We start from the raw sequence: 27,565 nt of genomic DNA on the forward strand, positions 1-27,565 counted from the left end.
AGTTATCTATGCCTGACCCTCGAGTCACAGAGTTATACCTATAGAGTTATGTTATCTTGCCTCAGATGAGAGGAAACCCAGGTAGAGAAGCTCCAGATCCTTTCTTGACATATCCAGAGTACAACTTGTTATTTCATTTCAGTTGTTATTTTGCCTTACATACTCAGTACATTATTCATACTGACGTCCCTTTTGCTGGGGGCGCTGTATTCATGCCTGCAGGTTCTGATAGACAGCCAGATAGACCTCTTCAGTAGACAAGATGAAAGATCAGCTGACTGGTGAGCTCCATTCTTCCTGGAGTTGCCAGGTCTACTCAGAGCCTTCTTTTGCTATGTATATATGTGATGGGTAGATCAGGACCCTGTCCCGACTATGATATAGTTGTGTACTCAGTAGAGGCTTGTAGACGTGTCCTGTATAGTAGTAGAGTCTTGGCCTTGCTGGCCTTTTATGTACTTATTTTGGTGCTGTCGGACGGATGACGACTTTGTTGGTCGGCATAGCAGATGTATATATATGTTTTGGCTTATATCTCATGTAGTCTTGATGACTAAGTGTTGTGGATAGTTCTTGTGTGGCCTTGTCGGCCCTATTGGTATCTTCTGGTACAGGTAGACCTTGTCGGTCTAACTCGAGAGTTATCCTAGAGATTCAAGCTCAGTATGGTTCGCTTGGGCCGAGTATGGCACCGGGTGCCGGCCATGCCCCTCCGGGCTTGGTGTGACAGAAATCTAACTCCAATTTAATTAATTAAACCAATTCCAATTTGTGACAAAACCCAGGAAACAAATCATCTAAATCACGGATTGAAAGGGAAAATTTTGTTAGAACTAGTTTGCCCATAGATTAGTAAGTCTAAATCCACAAGATAGATTCAAAAAGCGTAAATCTTAGCATTTAATCTCATGTAATACACACTTAAGAAGTTGGGTTTAAATCCTAAGTTTTCCACCCCAAATCATGAGTTAAACCACAAATTAACGAAAGAAACTTATTAACTAAAGCTTGGGAAGTAATTAGGAATTTACCCTAATGATGATGGTCGAAGAACCCCTTGAAAATGCCCAAAATCGAGCTCCCTAGCTCTCAAAATGTTTTTGGAAATAATGGGGTTCGAATTTGGGGAAAGAGATATTAAAAAGTTTTTGTTTTCAGCAATTTCCACCGAAGCGAGCAGAGGCTCGGAGGTGCGGCCTCGTTTCGGCGGGAAATAATTCGCAGAAGCGGCATCCACTAGCCCTCCTGAAATTTCGCAGAAGCAACCACGCGCCTGTAGACCAACTACCACAGGAGTGGGACCCTGCCTGCCTTGCTTAAGCTCGCACCTTCGGACCTTCTCAAGCAGAAGCAGGCACGCAGGTGCGGTTGCACCAGAACCAGGTTTTCACCAAATCCAATCCAACACTCGAAACTCATTCGGAGTCCTACTGACACAAGAGAAAAATGCAAACTTATCATAAAACACACTACGAACTGACTCACACACTCGAATTTCTAAAATAAGGTCGCCTTGATCCGGCGTTGACCCAAGTCAACTCCAACCCAACAAAAACTAGCATTTCCAACCAATGACTCGAAACACAAACGGACGCCTCGGGAACCGAAAAACCAGCATTTCCAACCATGACTCGAAACACAAACGGATGCCTCGGGAACTGCGTCACCCTTCCCTGTAAGTCATAAACTACAAAATTAAAATACAGGAAGGGTAATTTGGGAAAGAAGGGATAAAATACATTAAACGACCAAACGGATCGTTACAATGATCCACAAATCATGCCCCTTAATTACCAATATTATTGCTACAATAAAGGTAATTGAAAGGTGATAAAATATAATAAAGGGTAATAAACCCTAATAAAAGCTAATAAAGGCTGGAGGAATCTTGGGGTCTTTTGTAACATTTCTTTAACAGTCACATCTTGAATTGCTTCTTATCCAGCCACATGTTTGTATCCGGTGTCATCATGGTTGAGTCACCACTGACTGGCCATCATTGACATGTGTCGCTTCCTAATCCACCCAACTCTTGAGACCAGTTTTTACCATATACATAATCACTATAAAGTTGCATATATTGAATCCCAAATCTCTCCTTGTTCATCTTATTTTTTTCATTTTCTAAACGATATGTTGATCTCATTCTTTAAATCAAGTGCAATCTCAACAACCACATTACACTTATATCATAATAAACTTAGTTCTTCTTATTTACCATAGCACAATGATATAACTTAATATGATTTTAATATTTTGTCATCGCAGAAGACCAAGACAAGACAAATTCTAGCTGGTCAGTTTTCCAGCACAGTTCGCTGATCAAAGTAACATTCTATTCTCAATAGAGCTATTTTTTTTCTAGTTAAACAATATATTAAGACCATACTCTTAAACGCTCTTTCTTTCATACAATTTGTTTAGACCATGCTCTTGAACATTCTTTCTTGTACAAATTTCTTTTTGTTGATAATTTCTTTCGTACAAAATATTCTTCAAAAAAAGTTAGCAAAAGATCTCTTAGGAACTCACTGTTGGACAAAGCAAACCGGATTAGTGGCCTGGCGCACAAGAACCAATATCTATTCCAGTCTGGCTCTATATCTGTTTCAGTGCCATGACGTGTGCCGACTCCTTTGGGTCATCTGGCCTTACTCTATAAACTGAAATTATATAAACATTAATTTAAAATAACAAAGGTGGCATTTGTTGGTGGAAAATTATTGAAATCTTGCAATGAAAAATCCGAAGTTTAAGTTTATCAAGGAAGCTTTTGCGAAAACAGTTTTTTTAAAGTGGTTTTATGGAAAAGGTTTCGCGTTCTAGTAATGCAAAAATCTTCAAACAAATAACAAATACACATTTCTTTCTCCACAAACTTCTTTTAACATAATTTTTTTTCTCTCTACTGTGTAAACAGCTCCTAAAATAACATATTCAAAAACATTGCGAAGTTTATACAAGCATACTTGCCTGTATGAGAGGTTTACCAAAAAATTGCAAAAAGGTACCTGATAAGGGAATTCATTGGAGCCTGAGAAGCTTGAAGTTATGCTATTTGGGTTTGATGAAAGGAAAGAATTTCTTTTGGTTAGGAAAGCAAGCAAAATAACATGACAAAGTTATGAGAGGCACAAGAATCAATTTGCAGTTAATGAAAACTAGGTTAAGAATTATATAATAATATTTTTTCATTAGTAAGGTAAAACACAGAAGTTACAATATTGACTTAAGTTGACTTTTTAAATTGTATGAAAATGGGCAAATGGTCAGATTTAGTGGTTTCTAGGATGGATGGCTTACGGATTCTAAACAACTCCATAAATTTTGACAACCTTTCTAATTCACGTTTATCCCTAAATGTGAGATCATCCGGATCGGCTTTTGCTTCTTCAACATATGGTTCATCCGAAAAATTTACGAGATTGGGTAATTCAGCTTTGTCTTCACTTGGAGATTGGAAGGTTCGCTCCTTAGATAATGTTAGTTTGAAGTCCCCCAACATAATCGATGTACCATGGTTAGCTAACAAATCATGAATTGGCCTTAAATTTAGAAATTTTTCTGAATCTCCGTAAACCTCAATAACTAGGAATTCGAATTTTTCTCCAACTAATGTAAATTTTGACAATAAGTATAAGTTTTTTCCAACCTATTTTTAATCAGAATAACAAGATCGAAATAACTCGAGTCTCACATTAACACTAAGTAATTGTTAAGAAGGCTTCTAATATGATTTTTTTTCCCCATTTGTAGGTGCCTTTCTTGGCCTGTTGGAATATAACTATATGAGGATTGTCCCTATTTCTCGATGTTTTCTTTCATTATTATTAATATTCCAAGTTAACATTCGTATTACTCCATATTGGACATTAGAACTTTTTGATGAACTTGCATCAGACACTCTTTTATTTTATACTTCAATAAAGATATATAAATTAGCAAACAAAAAGTAATAATTGGGATAGTCTTACATATCAATAAGAATATAGTATATAGAGAAAACTTGACGTATAGGATTTTTGACATTTATGCTAGAATTCTCATGTTAGATTGGTTTATTCAAAAAAAAAATATATTAATATGTTTTTTCATGACATATTGTATAGATTACACAAGTATTTGATATTTGGGTTAAAATTTTCACGTTAGATCGATTTAGTTAATTTTTTCTGTAAATATACTTTAATAAAAAATATTTTAGAATACTTAGCTTATAGCAGCCCAAAAGCAACATCTATATCTATACCCATATCCATCCATATATTATTAAAAAGATGATAGTTTTAGGACAAAAATAGTTAATTAGTTAATAGTTAGTTAATTGTTAGTTATTGTTTGCCTTTAATTTATACAGTTTCTTTTTTTTTAAAAAAAAAAAGTTCTTTTTGATACTTTAATTTTGCCACTTTTTTAAATACAAATTTTGACAGTTACTGAATTTACAGTGGTTAATTAGTTTGTATTTTAGAAAAGAGGGATATCGTTCCACATCAATGGTGGTTGATATAGTATTCTTCAGTTTTTTTGAGTTAAAAATGTTGACAAGTGGCATAATTTTTTTATATATCTTTTTAAAAGGGACGTGCGACATGCTCCTAATTCTATTCCTTTAGTTTATCCACAATGTGTATAATTTTTCATCAGTTTCAAAATTGTCTCCCTAAAAGTTCTTTTACCTAAATCCACCCCTCTTTAAGAAAAAAAAAAACATAAAAACAAATACAGCCAAGTGATGAGCGAGAGAGAAGCCGGAGTAGGCAACAGACGAAGGCAAGTAGTCTCCATACATTTTGTTGATATATCAGATGGAGCTCAGTATTCGTCTTACATACTATAGGACTCTTCAGAGTTTCATTAATTCTGTCATTTCAAGTTCAACAAGTTAGTTTTCTATTTTACAGTCGTTCAAGATTCAATTTTTATGGGTTATTTTCATAATTTTTGGTAATGGGTTAACTGTTTGTGTTGTTTTTGTTAGAAATTTTGAAGATTCCGAGTTCATTTTTTGATAATTTAACTCTTGGGTTTCTCTCTCATTTCGAGTTCAGCAAGTTAGTTCTCTTTTTTACAATTTGTTGAAGATTCAATTTTTATGGGGTATTTTTCAAATTTCTGCTAATGGGTTGTGTGTTTGTGTGGTTTTTTGTTCAGGCATTTTGAAGAAAGATGTTGGGAGAACTCATCGCCAGCAGTTTAGTGTATGTGATGGTAATTTGGGGAATCTTTGCAAGGTTGATGTTTTAGAGAATTGAAGACTCAAAGAAAAGGAAGGCGAGGTTGTACATCTGAGTGAAGCTCAACGCAAGGTTTAACTCTTATGTTTTGCATCTTAATATGATTCTTTTGAAATCTGCTATAAAGAAAAAATATGCAGAAATAGCATCACAATCTTTGTTAATTGAGAATTATCTCTTTTTCACTTTGGTGACAATTTATATTCTCAATAGATTCACATGTTGATGTGGTGTATTTCGAGTGCTTTTCGTGGTTATTTTATCTTCTCCTGTGTTATTGTGGCCGCTTATCTGGCGGATTTTGTTACATGCACTATCTTTTTGGTACTTCAATCATTTTCGTTTTCTACCCTGTATTCTGTTGCATATTTAATTTGTAGTCTTGAAAGCTGCTTAGATGATCGGAGGAGATAGTGGTTTCTTTCATATCTTAGTCATTTCATTTATCATATTACCTTACATGCAGCTGATTAATGATTATGACCTTAGGAACATCCAACATGGTGATAATTCCTCATAAGGTAAGTTCATAGTTTTCTTGTCTTTAGTTTCACGTATTGAAAACGACAACTTGCATTATTTTTTTGTGCTTTATTTGGAGGAGTAATTTCCTCGTATCATCATACTCTTGTAAAAGGGGAAAAAAAAAAATGACCCCAAAAAGGCAAAGCCAATTTTGTATAAAGAGATTTCCACAGCATGCACAGTCTATTATTCGCCACAATAAGAGACAACACAACCAAGCTCTAAGACATAAACAATGGATCTTCATCTAAAACGGCTTCTTCCTCACAAACAGCAGTTAACTGAATTTAGTAAACATTTGGACCCGAAGAACAGGGTGGAAAACTGTGGTGAACGCAGACCAACTCCGGAAAATGCCACGTGGAGTGTTGTCGGAACAAGAAATTATTACGTTTGTGAAGTTCCTTGAAGGAAAGATTGTAAATTTATTCCAGTAAGAGAAATTGTTAACGAATACACAACACCCTACACTCGATTGAACAAAGCTTTGCAGGACAAACAAGCATGTCTTCTAATAAAAAGAGCATAAGTCGGTAAGAACTCTAGACATAGTGCAAACTAAAGTGTCTCAAGCTCGAGTCATAAGGTACAACCACAAAGGTTGCAAAGGAGCAATCATCTCTACAGCTAAATGAGTACTTTGTAGACAAAAATAGTGTGCTTTAAAACAGGATCAGAATAAGAGAAACAGATGAACATTCATATATCATATACTGTGATTTAAAAGAGCAAAGGGCTAAAATGATCCCTTATCTATGGGAGTAGGTTCATTTTGGTCCCTTAAATATGACTTGAGCATATTTAATCCCTTAATTTTACTAAAGTGGTGCATTTTTTATCTCCCTAACGGAACCCGTTTAAAAAGTAACGGTAGGGATAATTTAGTTTCAACTTACAGTGCTATCTTCTTTCTTGATTGATGAACATTTTATTTCTTCATGCCTTCTTTATTTCTTAGTATAAAGGAACCAAGGAACCAAATCCTTTTAAAACCATAGCTGATTGAGCAGATCCTTCCAAATAGTCAATAAATAGTTTCCAAAGTTAGTTTAAACTTTCATATGCTTTGTCTTCACTTGCCAACGTAACAAAAACTAAATCAAAATTAAATAAGGAGCTAATAAAAGTATCTCCTTTATAGATAATATCCATCTTCTGAGAAATATAGTACTGTAGCTCTGTACAGTAACTAAACCAAAATGAAGAGTTACTAAAATCTACTCTTTTACATCAATCTTTAGCAACAAAAAATTAACCCTTTTATGCATATCAACCTATCCCTTTTAGTCTGCTATGCATATAAACCTGTCCACATCGTCTTCAACAGCAACATCGACTCATTTACACCAGACTTCAGCAGCAAAAATTAACCTTTCACAGCAGCAAAACTATCCTTTTAGAGCAGCAAAACTTATCCTTCTATAGCAGCAAAAATTTTCCTTCAACAGCAGCAAAACACAATCTTTAACAGCAACAATTTACATACTAAAAAATGAGTTGTCAGACACTCCACTTTCTTGAGTTGCTTTCATATGTTCTTCGCTAGCAGGTCCTCTTCTCACCTACAATTTAAAAAAATATCAAGATTAACTAAATAACAACATAACTAAAAAGAGTGTTATATGTAATTAAACTATACCGTAAGCTTTGTAGGAGCAAAAGGTACAATAGGAAATGACGATCCTTGTTGCGTTGTCTCATCATCATGAGAATCTGGATACACACGATTTAAACTGCAGGTTCTTATATTATGGCCTGGTTTGTGGCATAAGCTACAGTCCAATTTATTTTGCTTCCTTCTCATTTTTTGGCTACTTGCTCCCACTTCATCTGGTTCTTTTCTCCGCTGCTTTTGTTTTTTTCCTTTGGTACTTTGTCTTACCAACCGTGGAGGCAAAGGAGGTATGTTTTTCGACTTAGGCCACATCTCTTGACCGTTCATAGGTAGAATAGAAAATGCATAGATTTTTCTATAAGTTTCTACCTTATAACAATCATCCACGTATGAGTTAATGTCATCATGTTTAGCCCAAATTGCGGCAATGGCATGTTTGCAAGGAATTCCTGTTAGATCCCATCTCCTACAACTGCATTTTCTATTTAGTAAATCCACAGCCCAATTGTTCATTATGCTTGCCCCTATTATCTCATAATTCCACTCATTTGATTTCCTAGGAATAAATTCAGCTGCCTTAGCTTGATTTTTGTGCAATACATCCTTAATCCTAGGGCAAATATCACCAACATTCCACTGGGCACCTTTATCCCTATTTGCTTGCATCCTCGACATAAGTAAGTACCTTAACTTCTCCAATAGAGTGATAATCGGCTTATCTCTAGCCTCAAGGATCATGCTATTAAAACATTCACATATATTATTGAGTAAGGTATCACATTTCACAGTTTCGGAAAAGTGAGATTTAGACCATTCAGTAGGTGGCTTGTTCTTGAGCCAATCAACAGCTTATGGATCAAGATCAAAGATATCAACCATGCAATCATCAAACCACTCTACTGTCGTAGCTCTTGCAGCCTTCCAAAGGGCATTCTTGAGTGAGTCACCACCGAATCCGGCCCTCTTGAAGTTGTTATGGAGGTGTCTCATACAGAATCGATGACTAACATATGGCAATACCTCATTGAACGCTTCAATCAAACCTTTTTGCTTATCCGACATGAAGGTCCAAGTACTAGTATCATCAATGTCTAAGTCAATCTTCAAATAATTCAAAAACCACTCCCATGATTCCTTTCTTTCCTTCTCTACAACTGCATATGCTATTGGAAAGATATTGTTATTTGGATCAATTCCAACAGCAGTTAACAATTGAGTTCCATACATTGGGCCCTTAAGCCAACAACCATCGATCCCAATTATTCTTCGACAACCACTCTTGAACCCCTCTTTACAACCACCAAAACAAATGTAAATTCGCTGGAATCTCTTAGGCTTGTCGGGCACCTCATTTTCAACCAATTTCATATAGACAGAGGTATTTGGATTTGTCCTACCAATCTCATTGCAATAGTTTCACAATACCTTGTATTGAGCATTAAGATCTCCATCAATCAATGCAAGTGCTTTTCTCTTAGCCCTTCTACATTGTGATAATGTCACCTGGACTCTTAGCTCCATACTAACGTGATCTCTGAATTCGGAGATTGCCCAAGACCTATTTGAGCCTATGGCCTTAAGGTATCTTCGTGCAATATAAGATGAATTAATTGATTTGTTACGATGGTTCCAATTCCTACAACGATGAGTGTGATTGTATGTTCTGATCTGGAATGCGCTATCTCGATGTATTCTTGAAGCTAAAATCTCCCAGTTGCAATCTGGAGAGTCCGGAGCCTAAAGGGTATAAAAATACACGGTATTTACCAAAAGGGGATGACCAAAACATTATATACCAAAAGGGGTATATCGTGGATCAGCCCACGATATACCCCAAAAAAATTTTGCGGCTGTCAACAAAAATTAAAAAAAAAAAAATTAAACGTATAACGTGGACTGATCCACGTTATACAATATATTTTGTATAACGTGGATCAGTCCACGTTTTACCTCTAAAGTTTTTTTTTTTTTTTTTTTCCGAGCACTAAAAAAAAAATTTGGTAATTTTTTTTTTTTTTTTTTTTGCAACACTTAGTGTGTTTTTTCATACTTTGACCAATGATTAGTCGTGTGTGAAGACTCCAAAACGTCAATATTTTATATAGAACCTGATATTTTTTTCTGCGTACAATAATGTAGGCTCAATACATCAAGGATACGTAGACGTTTGGATAGTCATTTTAGGGGTTGAAAAGGTGCCCGAAATAAGTTTTGTTTGAAAAAACTTAGTGTTTGACTGTAAGGTTATTTTAGTCAACTTTATATATCGAGAAAATTAGTCAGCTTTATTTTCAAAAATTAAAACCGCAGAAGTGAAATTGACATTCACAGCTACATTACCCCGGGAGTTTTACGTTGAAATCTATTGCGTATCATCATCTTATAAGTAAACAAAACTGAAAATTTTACGCCAATTTGGGGGAAAATCGAAATTGAATGGGATAAAAGGCGTTTTTTTAAAAATCGGCTCGGCCAGTCCGCATAGATCTCGAAAAAATACGCAAGTTCAAAAAAAAAATGCGTAAAACGGACGTCCGAGCGCAAAGTTATGACCATCTAAAGTTTGACCACTTTACAACTAGTTTTTCTCCCTATATTTTTTAGAATTATATTTATATTCAAAATAAAGTTATGTCGTGATTAAAAAATAACACGCGTAAATCAAAACTTTAAAAAATAAAACACTTAAACCTTAAACAAAACTTACTTCGGGTACCTTTTCAACCCCTAAAATGACTATCCGAACGTCTACGTATCCTTGATGTATTGAGCCTACATTATTGTACGCAGAAAAAATATCAAGTTCTATATAAAATATTGACGTTTTGGAGTCTTCACACACGACTAATCATTGGTTAAAGTATGAAAAACACTAAGTTTGAAATTTTCAAACAAAACTTACTTCGGACACCTTTTCAACCCCTAAAATGACGATCCGAACGTCTACGTATCCTTGATGTATTGAGCCTACATTATTGTACGCAGAAAAAAATATCATGTTCTATATAAAATATTGACGTTTCGGAGTCTTCACACACGACTAATCATTGGTCAAAGTATAAAAAAACACACTAAGTGTTGCAAAAAAAAAAAAAAGTTTACCAAATTTTTTTTTTAGTGCTTGAAAAAAAAAAAAAAAAACTTTAGAGGTAAAACGTGGATCAGTCCACGTTTTACAAAATATATTTGTAAAACGTGGACTGATCCACGTTATACAAAATATATTGTATAACGTGGATCAGTCCACGTTATACGTTTAATGTTTTTTTTTTTTTTTAATTTTTGTTGACAGCCGCAAAAATTTTTTGGGGTATATCGTGGGCTGATCCACGATATACCCCTTTTGGTATATAAATTTTTGGTCATCCCCTTTTGGTAAATACCATATATTTTTATACCCTTTAGGCTCCGGACTCCAATCTGGATGACCACAAGTTGCTCTCACTCTTTCCCTATCATTCTTGCACCACTTTATGTATTTCCCTTGGTTAACTTCATGAGTTATTACAGCATATTTGAACTCATTCTTGTTTTCAAATGTTAGTTCTAATGCTAACACTGGTTTATCCCCGTCTGTTTTAGGATTGAACTTTGGAAAGTTGAAACTGTCACCATCAGAGCCACATTCTAAGCTCTTTGTATCGTCTGAGTCAACACAATCCGAATCACCTTCTTCAGCTGCCATCTTTTTTTTAACTTCTTCACTAACTTCGTATCTATGATTCACATTGGTATTGCTTCCCAAGAGATCATCATCATCTAGAAAATCATTTTCTGAGTCTTCAAATTCATCATCACCCGAAGAATGCTCACTGTGTACTTCTTTTTCTTGTTCTGCTCTACCAACTTCATTAGTATGTATAGTCCTTCCAATATATGAATCAAGATGTTCAAAGTATACTTCGACCACCTTGTTATCTGGAATACTTTTGGCTACAATAGTTGCTTCCACATCAGTAGAAATAAGTCGCATTCGGTTACCATATCTCCCGCACAAATGCCAGAAAGTAACTGAATCTCCCTCATAGCCACATAGTTAATGTCGGACCAAATTCACCAACGATTAAACAATGACAAACACAAAATCCTATGTCAGAGACACTTTTTTATTCCTTATTTCTTGTCTTTATTTCAATTTTTTATTAAAAAAGCTTATGTTGTATCATGCATTGCACAAAATAATTGAAGAGATTTAATACTATTTACTAGTAACCTTATTATAATATACTGAAGCTATCATGTACTGCATAAAAATTAGCAAATATACTAAAGAATGAGAAACGGAATCAACATATAGTGAAGAATCACTTTTTTAATTTAATGATACCCAGATAGTGTTTCTTGCTAAAATCTTACCATAATTGGGTATTTCACTATCATGAGATCTAATAATCATTATTGTAGAAGAAAAAATCAGCTTCTTCACTTGAGTTTTCTTGTTCCAGCAAATCAAAAGATTTTCATAGTGGCTAGGGTTTTTTTTTTGGCGCGTATGGAATTGGGGGGAAGCCAACTGAGTTTATTAGTTTTTTCCAGATGGGTTTAAGAGTCACGTGAGCGTCACGTGACCGTTACTTTTAAACGGTTCCGTTAGGGAGATAAAAAGTGCACCACTTTAGTAAAGTTAAGGGATTAAATATGCTCAAGTCATATTTAAGGGACCAAAATGAACCTAATCCCATACAGGATAACAATCAGCATAAACAGTGATTTAAAACAGGATAACAACCAGCATAAACTTACCGGTACTCAAAAAGCACGGTCTTAAGCACTTTACACAAGGAAAAGAAAAAGAAACTACTAACAAATTTGTGAGATAGTCAGATATTGTACGAGGGCAGCTTGCAAAACAAAGGCTAAGAGCAAAAAGAAGACAGGTAAGCGTGGCAGAATATGATATCTACAATTGGATTCGAAAAAGCATAGGCCTTGGGCAATTTGAGGAAGAAAAGCTTTACCCAGCCCCTTCTTATCAATGGACTCAACCCCTACGTTTAGGGTACAAGTACCTTCTTGCTCAAGGAATTTACACTGTCATCCCCCACACATTTACATTTTAAATATCAAATTTTAGGCTCGACTGCACAAACAGCCAAAGCAAGGCAAAAGGAGAAGTTTACATATCATATCCCACAATAGAAAGAAGCAGAGGGTGCATCTTTATATGCTGAAGAGCTCTTACTCTGCTCAACATTGATCTTGGGCATACGATCTACCTAGAAATTACCATGTTCAGATAAAAAAGGCAGCCCGGAGCACAAAGATCTCGCTATAAGCGGGGATACAGGGAACGTTTTGCAAGATGCTGTTTTCACTGCTCGAACTAGTGACTCCTGGTGACATGGAAACAACTTTACGAGTTACACCAAGGCTCCCTTTTCCCATGTTCAGATATCATCTCTAAAATATTAACTATAATCTTCTTTTTTTTTCCTTTTTTTTTAACACCCAAGTCAAGGGCCGTAAGGCCCGTTGCTTGCCGGTTTCCTGGAACGGCGGATACCTCTTTCGAGCGTTCCGCAACATTGACCAGGACCGGTGGAGCTCCCCCGACTCAGGACCCCCTCGACCCCCGCATAGCGGAGGGTCAAAGACAGCACTCACGACAGAGGTTCTTTCCGGTAAAAACCGGTCAACGAACATGTCGCGCTTTTGAGGCCTTAGGCCCCAAAATCGGGATTAACTACAATCTTAACAGCCCAGACTAATCTAAAACAAGTAGCAAATGGAAAATTTAACCATATAACTAATGCAGGCAAAAAGAATTCACTCACATGGCGAATTTTAGCGCTACGTAAGTATTGGTCATAGTTAATCTTGGGCATAGGATCTACCCTAGAGGTTAATCATGTTCACTCACAGAAAGATAATCATCTCTATAATATTAACGCCCTCACTAATCTAAACGAATAGAAAAATACAAAATTTAGACCACATAACTAATGCACGGATAAAAAGAATCACCCACATTTGCAACATTATAATTTTAAATCTAGACCCTAGTTATGTAAGTGTTGGTCATAACCACAGTCTAATATCAAATTCCACGTTCATATCAACACTGAAAACAGAACGTACTCATCATGTTTAAACTTGTACAATAAGGTACAAGACTACCATTCATCATAACGAAAGCATAAAAAGATGTATTTGAGAAAAAATTTAAGCAAACAAAATCCAAGCTAAATTTAGATATAGATGAGCATCCAAATAATATGATATCCAAATTATCCTCTGATAGCATTCCTCTCAAAAAACAAAACATAAAATCCAAATAATCAAACTACTATATCGCGAAAAATTATGAAATTAACCTCCTCTTATTCTCTTCAATTAATCTAAGGAATTTCCACGTCACCATCAGAAATCTCTTGTTGCAAATCCTTAGGATCTTTACCATCAACAGTACAACCAACACTCACACACGTTCCCAACATCTCCTTAACAGTACCACTCAATTCCTTAGCCATAGATCTAACAGCCATAACCTTAGCAATCTCAGTAACATCATCAAGTGATATATTCCCATTATGTTTTATATATTCTTTGTTTTCTTCCTATCTCTTTCTGGTTCTTTCAATGCCTTGATTACAAGTGCTGCTGCTGAAGGTACAACTGATACTTTAGCTTGACGGTTTTGGACGGTGAGTTTAACGGTGACACGTAAGCCTTTCCAGTCTTTAGAGGTTTCTTTAGCAATGTCTTCACCTATTTTCCTAGGGGAAAGACCTAATGGTCCTATTTTAGGAGCCAGTGATGATGCTGCTCCTACTTCGTCACCTGTCACTCGGACATATACTTCCACAACCTGCGATGGATCGAACTTTGGCGGCATTTTTTTTTTTTTTTTTTGCTGTGAGGAAGAGGCGAGCTAGGGTTTTCTTTGTGGTGATGGAGATGAGCGGAGATTAGAGTTATAAGGCTAGGGTTTGGATAGAAGTTTATCTCTGCTCTTGCTTTGTCATGCATGGGCCTAAGTATAATGGGTAATAGTAGACAAAATTATCATTTACTATTTTTCTCAAATTAATATACATAAACACTAATAATGTATATTTCCTTTCAAAATAGAAACGGCAATGAACAGCTCCTGTTATTTTGGCAAAAAATAAAACTGCAAATTGAAATCTTTGCTCAATTAATAGTTTGATTTGCGCGGTATTCTTATTCCAATTCGTATTCTTGAAATCCTATTATGGTAATACCTATAAATAATCTACACGAGTCAATCTATATCTATCTCTATCTACAACTACATCTATATATCTACATTATTGCATGAATAACAATGTTGGTTGACCAAAATATCCTTTAAATATTAAACGATTTTTATGCCCTGTTAATCTAATTCTATCATATTTCTGTTGGTTATTTTGGTAATTAAAAAAATATCACAAATTTAAAATAGAGGCTTAGACGAATACTACTTCTAAACTAAAAAGGCTTTGCAATCACGTTCAAATCCACTTTGCTAATGGACTGCAATTGGGAAACTAGAAATCCTAAACTAAATATACTTAATTTTTCTCCCAATGTGACAATTCATAAACCTGCCATTAATTCCTTAGGATAATTTTAACAATATTGCTGAGTTATATTTGAAAGAGGGATGACTTTTTATTATTTTCTATTTTAATCGTCGTAGGAATTTCAATCAATATTTTGTATTTACGGTTCCGTGTTGGATAAACTGTGTTATTCCTTCGGATAAGAAATGCTAAATACTACTCCTACTATTAAGTAAGTTTGTAAAATGACTAAATAAACAAAAAAATGTTCTGCTAAATAATCACTGATTTGACTATTATTTGATTCAAGGTATTTCTTTTCAAGTTGCTTATCAGTAGAGAAAAGAAAAGAGTACTTTGTAGTATAAGATCCCATAATCAGAAAATTGGACAACTCAACTTTTAAGGTTCTAATATGTCGAATATTAGATATTAGGTGATCACACCACATGCAAGTATTATTTATTATTTCGACATAATTATTATAATAAACAATAAAGAATATTCGTGCAAAGCACGTATATAGAGACTAGTACATAAAAAGTTAGGCATAAACAAAGTGATGTGGCATCTCTCTATGGCCACCATTTCTATTTATCTATTTTCTCCTTTTTTTTGGGCATTTCTCTTATTTTTTAAGTCTACTTTTCATGTCAAATACTATTTGTTACCCATTTCATTTGAAAGTAGTGACCTACATATTTGTTAAATGTCATGTTAAATATCCAAACGTGACCTCATTAGTCCTTCTAATTAATTCTTTCTTTTACTCTCCCCTCTTTAATCTGTTGGATGACACCAATCTATATATATAATATAGTTAGGCATAGACAAGATGATGTGGCACCTCTCTATGACCACCATTCCTATTTATCTATTTTCTCCTTTTTTTGGGCATTTCTCTTATTTTTAAGTCTACTTTTCATGAAACACTATTTATTTCCCATTTCATTTGAAAGTAATGACCTGCATATTTGTTAAATGTTACAATCCCACAGATTAAGAAAGGAAAAAGGGAAGAAATATCCTAAGGAACTAAGCAATTTAGCTCCTGAACAGATAATTTGAGAAGAGGAAAATATAACTGCACAAAAGAAGAATTTTGATTTTGATTAACTATTCAAAAGGTGGTTTACAATTGCCAATTGATCCCTCTATATACAATTCAACTACTTGAAAACAGAGGGGAAAATTGTTATTTAACTAACTTGTTGAACTGTAACGTGAACAGCATGTGACTAGGCTAACAACTTCTAACTGATTTAGCTAATTTCTAATGACCCTTAACCACCACTCAGCTCCACTTGCTAATTACAGCTGTCTTGAATTCTAGATCATAACAATACTCCCCGCTTCAAATAATCCTTTTCCTCAAAGATTGAAATAAGGAAATCTTGTCTGAAAATCCTACAGATCTTCCCAAGTACTGTCCTCAGCAGCAGAATGAAACCATTTGACTAAAACTTGTGTAATGGCCCTGCCATTTTTTGGAGCCATATGTCTGTCTAAGATAGCTTCGGGTTCAGAAAGTATACAACCAGCTTCAGAGTGAACCACAGGCAAATGAACAGAAGCAACATGAGTGCCAATTTCCTCTTAAGCTGAGAGATATGGAAAGTAGGGTGAATACGAGCATGAGGAGGTAAGGCAAATGTATATGCCACCTGACCAACCTTTGCAATGATCTCAAATGGCCCATAAAATTTAGCAGCCAATTTCTGGAAAGAATGGTGCTTGAGGGACAATTGTCTGTAGGGCTGTAACTTCACATAAACTAAATCACCTATGTTGTAAGATTTGTCAGTCCTGTTCCTGTTAGCTTGTGATTTCATCCTGGCATGAGCCCTTTCCAGATGAAACTTCAAGGACCTCAAAGTAGCTTCCCTAGCTTGAAGGCTCCTATCCACCAGATCCAATTGAGAATCAAATTCCGTATAAGGCAACAAGGGAGGTGGTTTTTATCCATAAACAACCTCATAAAGGGTCAAAAGAGTAGAGGAATGGTAAATGGTGTTGTACCACCATTCTGCCAAGGACAACCACTTAGGCCACTCCTTATGCTTCTCAGAAGTCATACACCTCAAGTAACACTCAAGACACTTGTTAACAACTTCAGTTTGACCATCGGTTTGAGGATGATAAGTTGTAGAAGTTAAGAGAGAGACCTTCTGTAGTTTGAATAGTTCCTGCCAAAATCTGCTGGTAAAAACCACATCTCTATCTGATAAAATAGTCTTTGGCAAACCATATAGCTTGAACACATTATCCATGTAGAGTTGAGCAACATCTAAGGCTGAATAAGGGTGTTTCAAAGCCATAAAATGTGCAACTTGCTGAGTCTGTCAACAACAACAAAAATGACTTCTTTGCCAGAAACCTTTGGCAAACCTTCTATGAAATCCATAGACATGTCTTGCCAAACTTTGTCAGGAATAGAAAGGGGCTGAAGTAGGCCAGGGCTAGCAACATTCTCACCCTTACATTTCTGACACACATCACATTCTCTAACAAACTGATAGACAGCCTGTTTCATGCCCTTCCAGTAAAAATCTTGTTTCAACCTCTGCCAAGTAGTAGTGATACCTGAATGATCACCAAATGAACTTTCATGATAGAAGGCAAGTAATTTCCTCCTTACTGCAATATCGAATCCCATAAACAACTTCCCTTTCCTGCTCAAAAATTCCAAAATGGAATTTATAATGGGGTCTGGTGTTAGTACCAACTTGAATATCTAGCAGTAGCTTCTGCAATGATGGATCCTGAGACCAAGTCAGTTTGACTTCCTCAAGCAGATTGGATTAAAGGCCTGAGATGCTGCAAAGTTGGATATCACCCTCTCTTCTAGACAAAGCATCTGCAACTGTGTTGTCATTTCCTTTCTTGTAGACTATATTGTAATCATAGCCAAGCAACTTAACCAGCCACTTTTGTTGGCTGGGGGTGGTGATTCTCTGCTCTAATAAGAACTTATGACTGTGGTGATCAGTCTTGATCACAAAGGGTCTGCCCAACAGATAGGGCCTCCATTTCTGGACTACAGATACTAAGGCAAGTAATTCCCTTTCATAGACAGATAGAACTCTATTTTTAGCTGATAAACCCTTACTGAAAAAGGCAATGGGTCTGTTGTCCTGAGCCAACATAGCCCCAATACCACCCTATGATGCATCTGTCTCCACTATAAAATCCTTCTTGAAGTCTGGCAGGGCTAATACAGGAGCTGAGGTCAATGCAGCCTTCAGTTCCACAAATACAGTAGTAGTTGCATCACACCAACTGAATTGGCCCTTTTTTAGCAAATCAGTAAGAGGTCTAGCAATGATTTCATAACCCTTTATGAACCTTCTATAGTATCTAGTAAGACTCAAAAAACCCCTTATAGCTTTAAGGGTTTTGGGCCGAGGCCAATCAATTACTGCTGCAACCTTCTGATTATCCATAGCTAAACCCTTAGCTAATATGACATGACCCAAGTAATCAACCTGAGTGACCCCAAAGTCACATTTGCTCTTTACAAACAACACCTTGGATCTGAGCACCCCAAAAACTGTCTCCAAATACAGTAAATGATCCTTCCAATTGGCACTATAGACAAGAATGTCATCAAAGAAAACAAAGACAAATTTTCTCAAGTATGGGTTGAAAATCTTATTCGTCAGGCTTTGGAAGGTTGATGGGACATTTGTCAACCCAAAAGGCATTACTAGGAACTCATAGTGGCCATGATGAGTCCTAAATGCAGTTTTGGAAATGTTATCCTCACACATTCTTATTTGATGATAGCCAGACCTTAAGTCAAGCTTAGAGAAAAATTGTGCTCCATATAACTCATCCAACAGTTTCTCTATAACAGGTATGGGGAACTTATCCTTCACAGTACACTTGTTAAGTTCCCTATAATCCACACACATTCTCCATGATCCATCTTTCTTCTTAACCATCACAATAGGAGAAGAATATGGGCTAGTACTGTTTCTAATAACTCCAGTTTCTAACAGTTCATTCACCATTTTTTTCTATCTCATTTTTCTGCATTGTTGGGTATTTATAGGGTCTTATATTTACAAGAGAGGTCCCTTCCTTCAAAATGATTCTACGGTCATGTTCTCTGGAAGGTGGCAGTCCTTCAGGGGTCATGAATAGATCATCATACCTGCTTAACACCTATTGTAACTCCTCCTTTTCCTCTGACTCTTCCTGACATCCATCTAGGGACAAAAAGCTGGCAGTAGGTTCCATAGATACTTCAGTAAACACTCCAACTGAAATCATGCATAATTCTGCAGGTTTAGCTAACGGTTTCTCCATTTTGCCATGTTGAATCATTTTTACTTCAGGAAGTTGTATGCCCCTTAGTGACACCTTCTGTCCCCATATGCTAAACTCCATTTTCAACTTCCTAAAGTTCCACATGATATCTCCCAAGGTGATCAGCCATTGAATACCAAGGACCATACTGCACCCACCTATAGGTAGAATCAACATCTTTGAGTGAAAGATAACTCTTTGCATTTTCCAGCTAAAATCCTTGCACACATGGTTACTTTTCAACTTACTTCCATCAGCTACTAAAACAGAAAAAGGTGCTATAGCAGTCAAGTTACAACCTAACTTCTTGGCTGCATCAATATCCAAACAGTTATGAGTACTGCCAGTATCAATTAACACCTGTACTTCCTTCCCTTTTACAGTTACAGTGACCCTCATACACCTGAAATCATGGGTCCCATTCATAGCATGCATTGAGACATAAGGCATGATAGAACCATCCTGGTCAGTTTCCAGTCCTTGAGTGATCATTGACAACATTTCTCCAGTATCTAACATAACATCCTCTGACACTTCCTCTTGGATTTCACTTTCCTCTACTTCTATTGCAAATAACTGTCTTTTGTTCTTACACACATGGCTTGGACCAAAATTCTCATCACAGTTAAAACACAAGCCCTTGGCCCTTTTTTCTTCCATTTCAGCAGGATTGAGGTATTTGGTTCTATGGGAAGTTTTGTGTTGCTAGTTAGGTGGATGGGAATTTCTTGGATTCTTTGGATTGTATTGGTGGTTTGAATAAGAAGGGGTTGGGTGTTGTGAGTATTGGTGGCTTGGGTAAGAAGAAGTAGAGGGTTGTGAGTAGGTAGAATACCTCCCACCAGGTCTGGAGAAAGAATGTGTATAATTTGTGGATGGTTGGTTGAGATTTAAGATTTGTTCTTGGATTTTAGCAAGGTTAATGGCTTTCTGCAAAGTTCTAGGGCCAAGAATTTTAACTGTTAAACCAATTTTCTTTTTTAATCCCCTAAGAAAGCAACTGACCACATATTCTTCTGATAATTCCACTCTAGTAAGTAGTTCGTCAAACAAATCAACATAATCTTGGACAGAGGATACCTGATGCAGATCCTTGAGATCACCCATAAGGTCATCAAAGAGTTCAGTCCCAAATCTTACATAGAGGCTACTCACATATTCACCCCAGCTTGGCCACTCTCGAGTGATCCTGCTCTTCATGAAAACCTGATGCCATTGTAATGCTTTACCCTCTAACTTACAAGATGCCAGTTTCACCCTTGCAGTTGTTGGGGGTATTATCCACCTCAAAATATTGCTCACATTTATAAACCCAATCTCTCAATCCAGTCCCATCAAATTTGGAAAATTCGACTTGATATGCACGAGTTGGCAACTGGTATTCGTCATTTCTTCCTGTTATTTCTTCTTCTTCAGGCCTCACTCCATTAGCCACTGGAATTTGAACTTCGGGTTGCCCATTTCCCATGCCAGCCACGATCAATCTCTTTATCTCATCGACTACTTGTTCCACTTTCTCATCAACTACCCTTCGTAATTCCTCTACAGAACCAGTAACTCCTTCCAATGACCCTCGAAGATTATCAACATCTCTTCGTAGCTCATGTCATTGTGTTGGGCTCTCCCATGGCATCTTTTCATAGGTCCGAGAAGGGACTGCTCTGATACCAATGCTACAATCCTACAGATTAAGAAAAGAAAAAAGGAAGAAATATCCTAAGGAACTAAGCAATTTAGCTCCTGAACAAATACTTTGAGAAGAGGAAAATATAAATGCACAAAAGAAGAATTCTGATTTTGATTAACTATTCAAAATCAGATTTACCATTGCCAATTGATCCCCTCTATATACAATTCAACTACTTGAAAAGAGAGGGAAAAGTTGTTATTTAACTAACTTCCTGAACTGTCACGTGAATAGCATGTGATAGGCTAACAACTTCTAACTGATTTAGCTAATTTCTAATGACCCTTAACCACCACTCAGCCCCACTTACTAATTACAACTATCTTGAATTCTAGATCATAACATTAAATGTCATGTTAAATATCCAAACGTAACCGCATTAGTCCTTCTAATTAATTCTTTCTTTTACTCTTCCCCTCTTTAATGTATTGGATGGCACCATAAGTGTTGCTAAGTTTATGTTTCAGCCTTTGCCAAAACTTGTCCTCCCATTTTTCATCTTCCTTTTCTTTATTGTATTAGCTGAACCAGTAGCGGAGCCAGGATTTTCGCCGAGGGGGTTCAAAATATAAAAAAGTAAACATACGAAGAAACCTAAGGGGGTTCAGCATCTATTATATATACATAAAAAATAATTTCAAACTTGTAAAAATAGTTTTTTTTTTCCGCCGAGTGGGTTCAGATGAACACCCTCGGCATAGTGTGGCTCCGCCACTGAGCTGAACCCATAAATGGTGTAAAAAGTTACATCTCATCCTCTATAATCTGTATATATATAGTGAACTAATCACCTCTTCTTCTTCAAAATGAAAAATCCTATTCTTAACCAAAGTTCATAGTCTTCCTGTCTTTAGTTTCACGTATTGAATACGTCAATTTGCATTATTTTTTTTTGTGCTTTATTTATTCAAATTTTATTCAGTATTTCACAAAGTATTAAATCAATGGTGAATTGTTCTGCTCTAGAAGGTAATTTCGGAAACATTCTCTCTACCTCGCAAGATACAGGTAAGGTCTGCGTACACTATATCCTCCCCAGACCCCACTTATGGGATTACACTGGGTATGTTGTTGTTGTTGTATAAGGTAGTTTAAGTAGTTTGTGGTGCTTTAGAAGGTAGTTTAAGTAGTGTATGAAGGCCAATCATATTGACACGCTGACATGTTGAGCAACTATTGGTTAATTGGCCTATAAACCTTATCCAGCGAAGAGTTTTCCTCTTAGATTATGTTCCTCTAAAATTTCTATTTATGCTACTGCAGCGCACCACCATAGAAATCACTAGGAGACAAAAACATTCAATAGACCTTAAAACTGCTTTTTCGAATTGTATGATAATTTTTGGTCTGGAATTAAGCAAACCCTCCTATCAAATTTATCTAACAGATGTTAATTAGTCTCTAAGTTAAGGTTTTATTGCTTTTTGTTGTTCCTCATCGTGATAAATGTGATCTTGGAGAAGGATAACATAGCCTAAGTAAAGTAGCAGAGAATGGGTTATCACTTTTCCTTTGGAATACAAATCTAAACAAATTAAACGAACGACATGCACACAAGCGCAGGGACTTTGAAGAATGTGCATTGTTCCCAATGATTTTATTCTTACTTCAACCAAATATTTGTTTCCTCTGATGTCCATGCTTGCTTAATTTTTTTTATCTCCATTTTAGGGGAAAACCTGCCTCAAGTGTTAGGCTGCATTTGTTTTCATTAAGATTAAGATGTCTGAATCTGAATTCACATCTAAATATTAAAATGTTGTATCAAGATCTGAACACTGAATGATTAAGACTGTTTGTTTTCTTAAGATCTGAATGTGTACAGTTAAAAAAAATTATTAAATATAAATTAAAAAATATAATAATTAAATATTAAATCAAAAAATATTTGAAAAAATATTATATAACATAATATGATGACCAATTTAGTAAAAATATGAAATATTTAATATATATTTGATAACAATTTAATGTATCCAAATTTCCAAACTACAAACAATATGAATATTCAACTAACATTTGATTGAGGAGATGCGTAAGATGAGTTTATCTCTTCCTCCCCTCTCCTTTTTTTCCTCATCTCCCTCTTATGTAATTTTGTGCCCACACCAGACCCAGCAAAATTTCAGGAAAAAAAAGTAAATATCCCATCAAAATTTGTCATGAAATAGAAGAACAAATAGTAAAAAATAAGAGAATCAAAGTATAGAATCACAATTTGTCGTGGTATTCTTTATCAGACCCATAGTGTCCATGGTATTTTTTATCTTCAATGTCACTGTTAATTCACATTAAAAATACCTGTCTGCGGGACGAAATCAAAATTACTGAATCCAAAAAAAAGCATAAGAATTGATGATGTCTTATTCTTCCCAAGAGAACATATACTAGTAAAAGGGTGGTGAAAGAAATCAATGCTGGTAGTATAAGGTTGTGGAAGAAAGCTGGCAAAATAGATCCAGATCTGATTCTCTCTCCTCAAACCACCATCACAGCCCTCACTCCAGCATGACTCCAGCTCTCTCTCTCCTCCATAGCCTCCATCTACAGCTCTTTCTCTCTCTCCTCCATAGCCTCCATCTATAGCTTTTTCTCTCTCCTCCATATCCTCCATCTACAGCTTTTTCTAGTTCTTTTGCTTTCTCTCTCCTCCAAATCTTTTCAGATCTACCCTCTGTCGACATCGGCGACCTCTGACAGTGCCGGATAAATATTCCGACGACCTGTCAGTGCCGAAAAAAAAAAAAAAAACTCCGGCGACCTGAGTTGCTGCCGGCAGAATCACCAGTGACATCTGACAGTGCCGGCGACCACATCAATCAACATAAAACTCCTTCAGTGGTCATTTCAGTCTCTTCAGTGACTTTCATTAGAAACATCCAGGGCTCACACCTTTTTTTCATCAGTGGGGATAAATCCTTTGAACTCAGGAATACGGGTGATAAATATTATAACTGGTTTTCATTAATAGAAAGGGGCAAGAGATATACAAGCAAGATCAATATGGATATTCAGAACCTGAGATGGGTGTGCGAAGCGCTTATTCAAGCATCAAAAGGCACTGGTCGACTATATAGAAGGTGGGGGTAGAAAACAACAACACAATCTTTTCAGAGTTTACCAAAACTTCAATGTTTATGGTAGATTTGTTCGCATAGAGGTTTGGCATGGTTCATCTAAAGTAGCAGTGATAATCCCTGAGATCAGCCTCAACAGTGGATGGTCAGATATTGCGAAGAAAATCCTTCGATTTCTGAAAGAATTCAGCGAAGCAGAGCCACTGCTTCCTCCTCCCCCATTGACAAAATCTTATCGTGCAGCTGCTAGCATTGACAGATGGCCAGATATAAGTCAAGGAACCAACAAAGGAGAATTGAATGGAAAACATCCTCTGCACAGAAGCTTGGTTGGCACCTTCAATGATCCATTTCATCACAGTCCCAATCCCGAAACTATTCAGAAATGGTTCATTAGCAGATGGAGAGTTACTGCTGACATCAAAGTCATACCTTTAGACCACAATCAGTTCCTCTTTGAGCTTCCTTCCAGGCAAGAGGCAATAAGGGTAAAGGCAGGGAATTGGTTCTGGAACGGAAGACATCTTTCTTTATCTTGGTGGTCGCATGACATTTTCTCATTGCAATCTGGTAACTGCTCGGAAAACATATGGTTGAAAGTTTTTGGAATCCCCCTAAATGCTTGGTCAATGGATACTTTTGAACATATAGGGGCTCGTTGCGGGGGTTATGTCGGTGTTGATGAAGATACGAAGAACAGAACCCACCTGATCTGGGCTCGCATTTGCTTCAAAAAATCAGCTATAAAGTTTTCGGCAAGTTTGAATTTTAAATTTGATGATAGGATCTTCGAATTGCCAATAATTAAGGAAATCCGGTCTTTTTCTTTACATGCTGGTCCTTCAACTGGTTTGCCCGAGGTTGGTAATAAGATGGGTTCAAATTCTCTCTCAGCTCCACATGTTAATACCATTAATGATTCACGTGACACACGTGTGGAAGAACCTGTGGAGAAAAGAAGGAATTTGAAGGATTTAAACACAAATGGGCCGGCTTTATTCTCTTATAATAGTCAGGGTAGTAAGAAACACTACAAAGGGAGAACTTCATTAGCTTTGAACAACGGTTACTACACTAAAGGCCCACTTACAAGCAAACACTTCAAGCAACACAAAAAGAAGCAAGTGTGGAGATCATCTGTACCAAAGCTGGACCCATGCTGCTTCAGTGCTTCATCTTCCTTGAATGCTTCATTCTCTTTTGATCCTTTTGAACTAGAAATTCAAGCTTCTAGTCTCAGGGATTTAGAACTCATGGAGGGGACACTATCCGAGCCTGAAGCAGATGATGAAGCGGTTCACGCAGGACACTCGATGGACCCACATATACCCAAACCGATATTCTCAGCACTGTCAGTTTCAAATGAATCTGACTCTGGTATCTCATCTCAGTCCTACAACAGTTTTCTTCCTTTGCCTTGGCATGATCCACAAATTCAAACTGTTGATATCCCTGATGTGGTGGAAACCTCAAAATGGACGAAGTTGACAATGATGAAGGCTTGCAAAGTGTTGGGGGTAAATGTTGCTGGGTTTGAACACGAACTTCTGGGAATTATTCTGAGAATGGAGGAAAAAAGGAAAGTGCAGATTCTTGAGCAAAAAAATAAAACAGGAGAATTAAAGAAAGGGAAAAGCAAAGCAGTTACTGAACTTAAAAGATTGGATTGGGGTCTCCAGGACGGGAGTGGGAAGAAAGAGAGGGGCAGGTCTCACAAGGCTCATTCCAGATGAGAGTTAAAACACTCAGCTGGAATGTGCAGGGTCTCAACAATAAAGACAAGAGAAACACTTTGAAATCTCTTATTCACAAGTGGGGAGTTGATATTATTTGCCTGCAGGAAACCAAAATAGAGACATGGAATCCATCTCTAATCAGGCAAATTTGGGGAAACAGATGGATCTCTTGGGCAGAAGTCAAAGCAATTGGTACCAAAGGAGGGATATTAATAATGTGGGACAAAAGAGCTTGGAAATGTGTTGATTTTGAAGCAGGAGCCTTTTCTTTATCATGTAGATTCGAAAGTCTTACTGAGGATTTCAAATGGGTTTTTACTAGTGTTTATGGCCCTCATACCAATCCAGAAAGGGAGGATCTTTGGCTCGAGTTAGCATCTATCAGGGGATTGTGGTCTGACCTATGGGTCATAGGAGGGGATTTCAATGTGTGCAGATTTGTGGGGGGAAAGATTGAACTGCGTTAGAAGATCAAGGGCGATGCTGGGCTTCTCCAACACTATTCTAGACCTGGATTTGATTGACCCTCCACTTCAGGGAGCACAATTTACCTGGTCAAGAGGGGAGGAGTCTCTCCAAGCCTCTAGAATTGACAGGTTCCTTATCTCAACAGAATGGAGCGAGATGTTCAATACTATTAAACAGTACCCCTTGCCTAGAGTTTTTTCTGATCATAAACCAATTATCCTGGAAAGTGGAGATTGGGAGACCACACCTTCTTATTTCAAATTTGAAAACATGTGGCTTCAAGCTGAGGGTTTCATGGGCATGATAGAAGGATGGTGGATTTCTTACACTGTATTAGGCACCCCAGACTTTGTGCTAATGCAGAAACTAAGAAATCTCAAGAAAGACATTACTAAATGGAATAGGGAGGTCTATGGAACAATCGAGACTCAAAGGAACAAGGCACTCAAAGAACTTTGAAAGCTGGACCAGTTAGCTGAGCTCAGAGCTCTCTCTACAGAAGAGAAAGGTCAGACATTGAATCTCAAACTTGAACTTCAGCAAATAGCAACCGCTGAAGAGATCTCATGGAGACAAAAATCAAGATGTTTATGGTTGAAAGAGGGGGATAAGAATACAAAGTTTTTCCAAAGAATGGCCAACTCTCATAGAAAGGGCAATACCATTGACAGACTCAAAATAGGGAATGAAGTAATTGAAGACAAAAGAAGGATCAAGGATGGTATTCTGGAGTACTATCAACAAATTTACAAAGAAACTGAATCTTGGAGACCCTCAGCTGTCTTTGAAGGTCTGTCAAGTCTCAACGCAGTGGATAAAGAGGACTTTGAACTTCCTTTCACCGAAATGGAGATTTTAGAAGCTCTCATGAATTGTGCCCCTGACAAAGCTCCAGGCCCTGATGGTTTCACTATGGCTTTCTTTCAAAAATCATGGAACTTCATCAAAGCAGACCTGCTAGCAGCTTTTAATTTCTTTCATCAGAACTGCCAAATGGTGAGATCATGCAATTCCTCTTTCATTGCTCTTATCCCAAAGAAGAAAGGGGCCGCAGAGCTTAGAGATTATAGGCCTATAAGTCTTATAGGCAGTGTCTACAAATTTCTGGCCAAAATTTTAGCTAAGAGGCTCGGAAAAGTGGTGGATTCCTTAGTTTCTGGACAGCAGAGTGCTTTTCTGAAGAATAGACAGATCACTGATGCATCTATGATTGCCAATGAAGTGCTAGACTGGAAAATTAAAAGTGGTGAGACTGAGATCCTATGCAAATTAGATATTGAGAAAGCTTTTGATCAGCTTAACTGGGCTTATTTAGTCAACATTTTGAAGCAAATGGGTTTCGGGGAAAGGTGGATGAGGTGGATTTATTTCTGTATTTCGACAGTGAAGTTTTCAATTCTG

At 36.7% G+C, this 27,565-nt stretch overlaps 2 protein-coding genes, 1 long non-coding RNA gene and 1 pseudogene across 3 annotated transcripts; 2 read left to right on the plus strand and 2 right to left on the minus strand.

The window, feature by feature from the left end:
* Positions 1-4,549: 4,549 nt before the first annotated feature.
* LOC132623251 (uncharacterized) lies at positions 4,550-5,494 on the plus strand. Its single transcript, XR_009576180.1, has 3 exons — positions 4,550-4,884; positions 4,982-5,054; positions 5,155-5,494. It is a non-coding gene; the product is annotated as an uncharacterized LOC132623251 (long non-coding RNA).
* Positions 5,495-6,872: 1,378 nt separating this feature from the next.
* Positions 6,873-8,203, minus strand: LOC132624007 (uncharacterized). Its single transcript, XM_060338821.1, has 2 exons — positions 7,402-8,203; positions 6,873-7,324 (listed from the first exon to the last, which is right to left on the minus strand). Exons 1-2 carry the CDS (start codon positions 8,113-8,115, stop codon positions 7,241-7,243), a joined length of 798 nt encoding a protein of 265 aa, XP_060194804.1. The 5' UTR covers positions 8,116-8,203; the 3' UTR covers positions 6,873-7,240.
* Positions 8,204-13,539: 5,336 nt separating this feature from the next.
* LOC132622920 (large ribosomal subunit protein uL11-like) lies at positions 13,540-14,398 on the minus strand (annotated as a pseudogene).
* Positions 14,399-26,176: 11,778 nt separating this feature from the next.
* On the plus strand, positions 26,177-26,623 carry LOC132624393 (uncharacterized). The gene has a single exon (XM_060339178.1). The coding sequence runs from the start codon at positions 26,177-26,179 to the stop codon at positions 26,621-26,623; it is 447 nt and encodes a 148-aa protein (XP_060195161.1).
* The last annotated feature ends 942 nt before the right edge of the window (positions 26,624-27,565 follow it).

Source organism: Lycium barbarum, chromosome 12 (assembly GCF_019175385.1).
Source record: "Lycium barbarum isolate Lr01 chromosome 12, ASM1917538v2, whole genome shotgun sequence".
Lineage (NCBI taxonomy): Eukaryota > Viridiplantae > Streptophyta > Magnoliopsida > Solanales > Solanaceae > Lycium > Lycium barbarum.

Excerpts from the sequence above, each read along its gene's own strand:
- LOC132624393 (XM_060339178.1), top strand. The coding sequence starts at position 26,177 with ATGCTGGGCTTCTCCAACACTATTCTAGACCTGGATTTGATTGACCCT.
- LOC132624007 (XM_060338821.1), bottom strand. The coding sequence starts at position 8,115 with ATGATCCTTGAGGCTAGAGATAAGCCGATTATCACTCTATTGGAGAAG. Across the intron at positions 7,325-7,401 it reads TTGCTCCTACAAAGCTTACG|GTGAGAAGAGGACCTGCTAG; the intron begins GTATAGTTTAAT and ends TTTAAATTGTAG.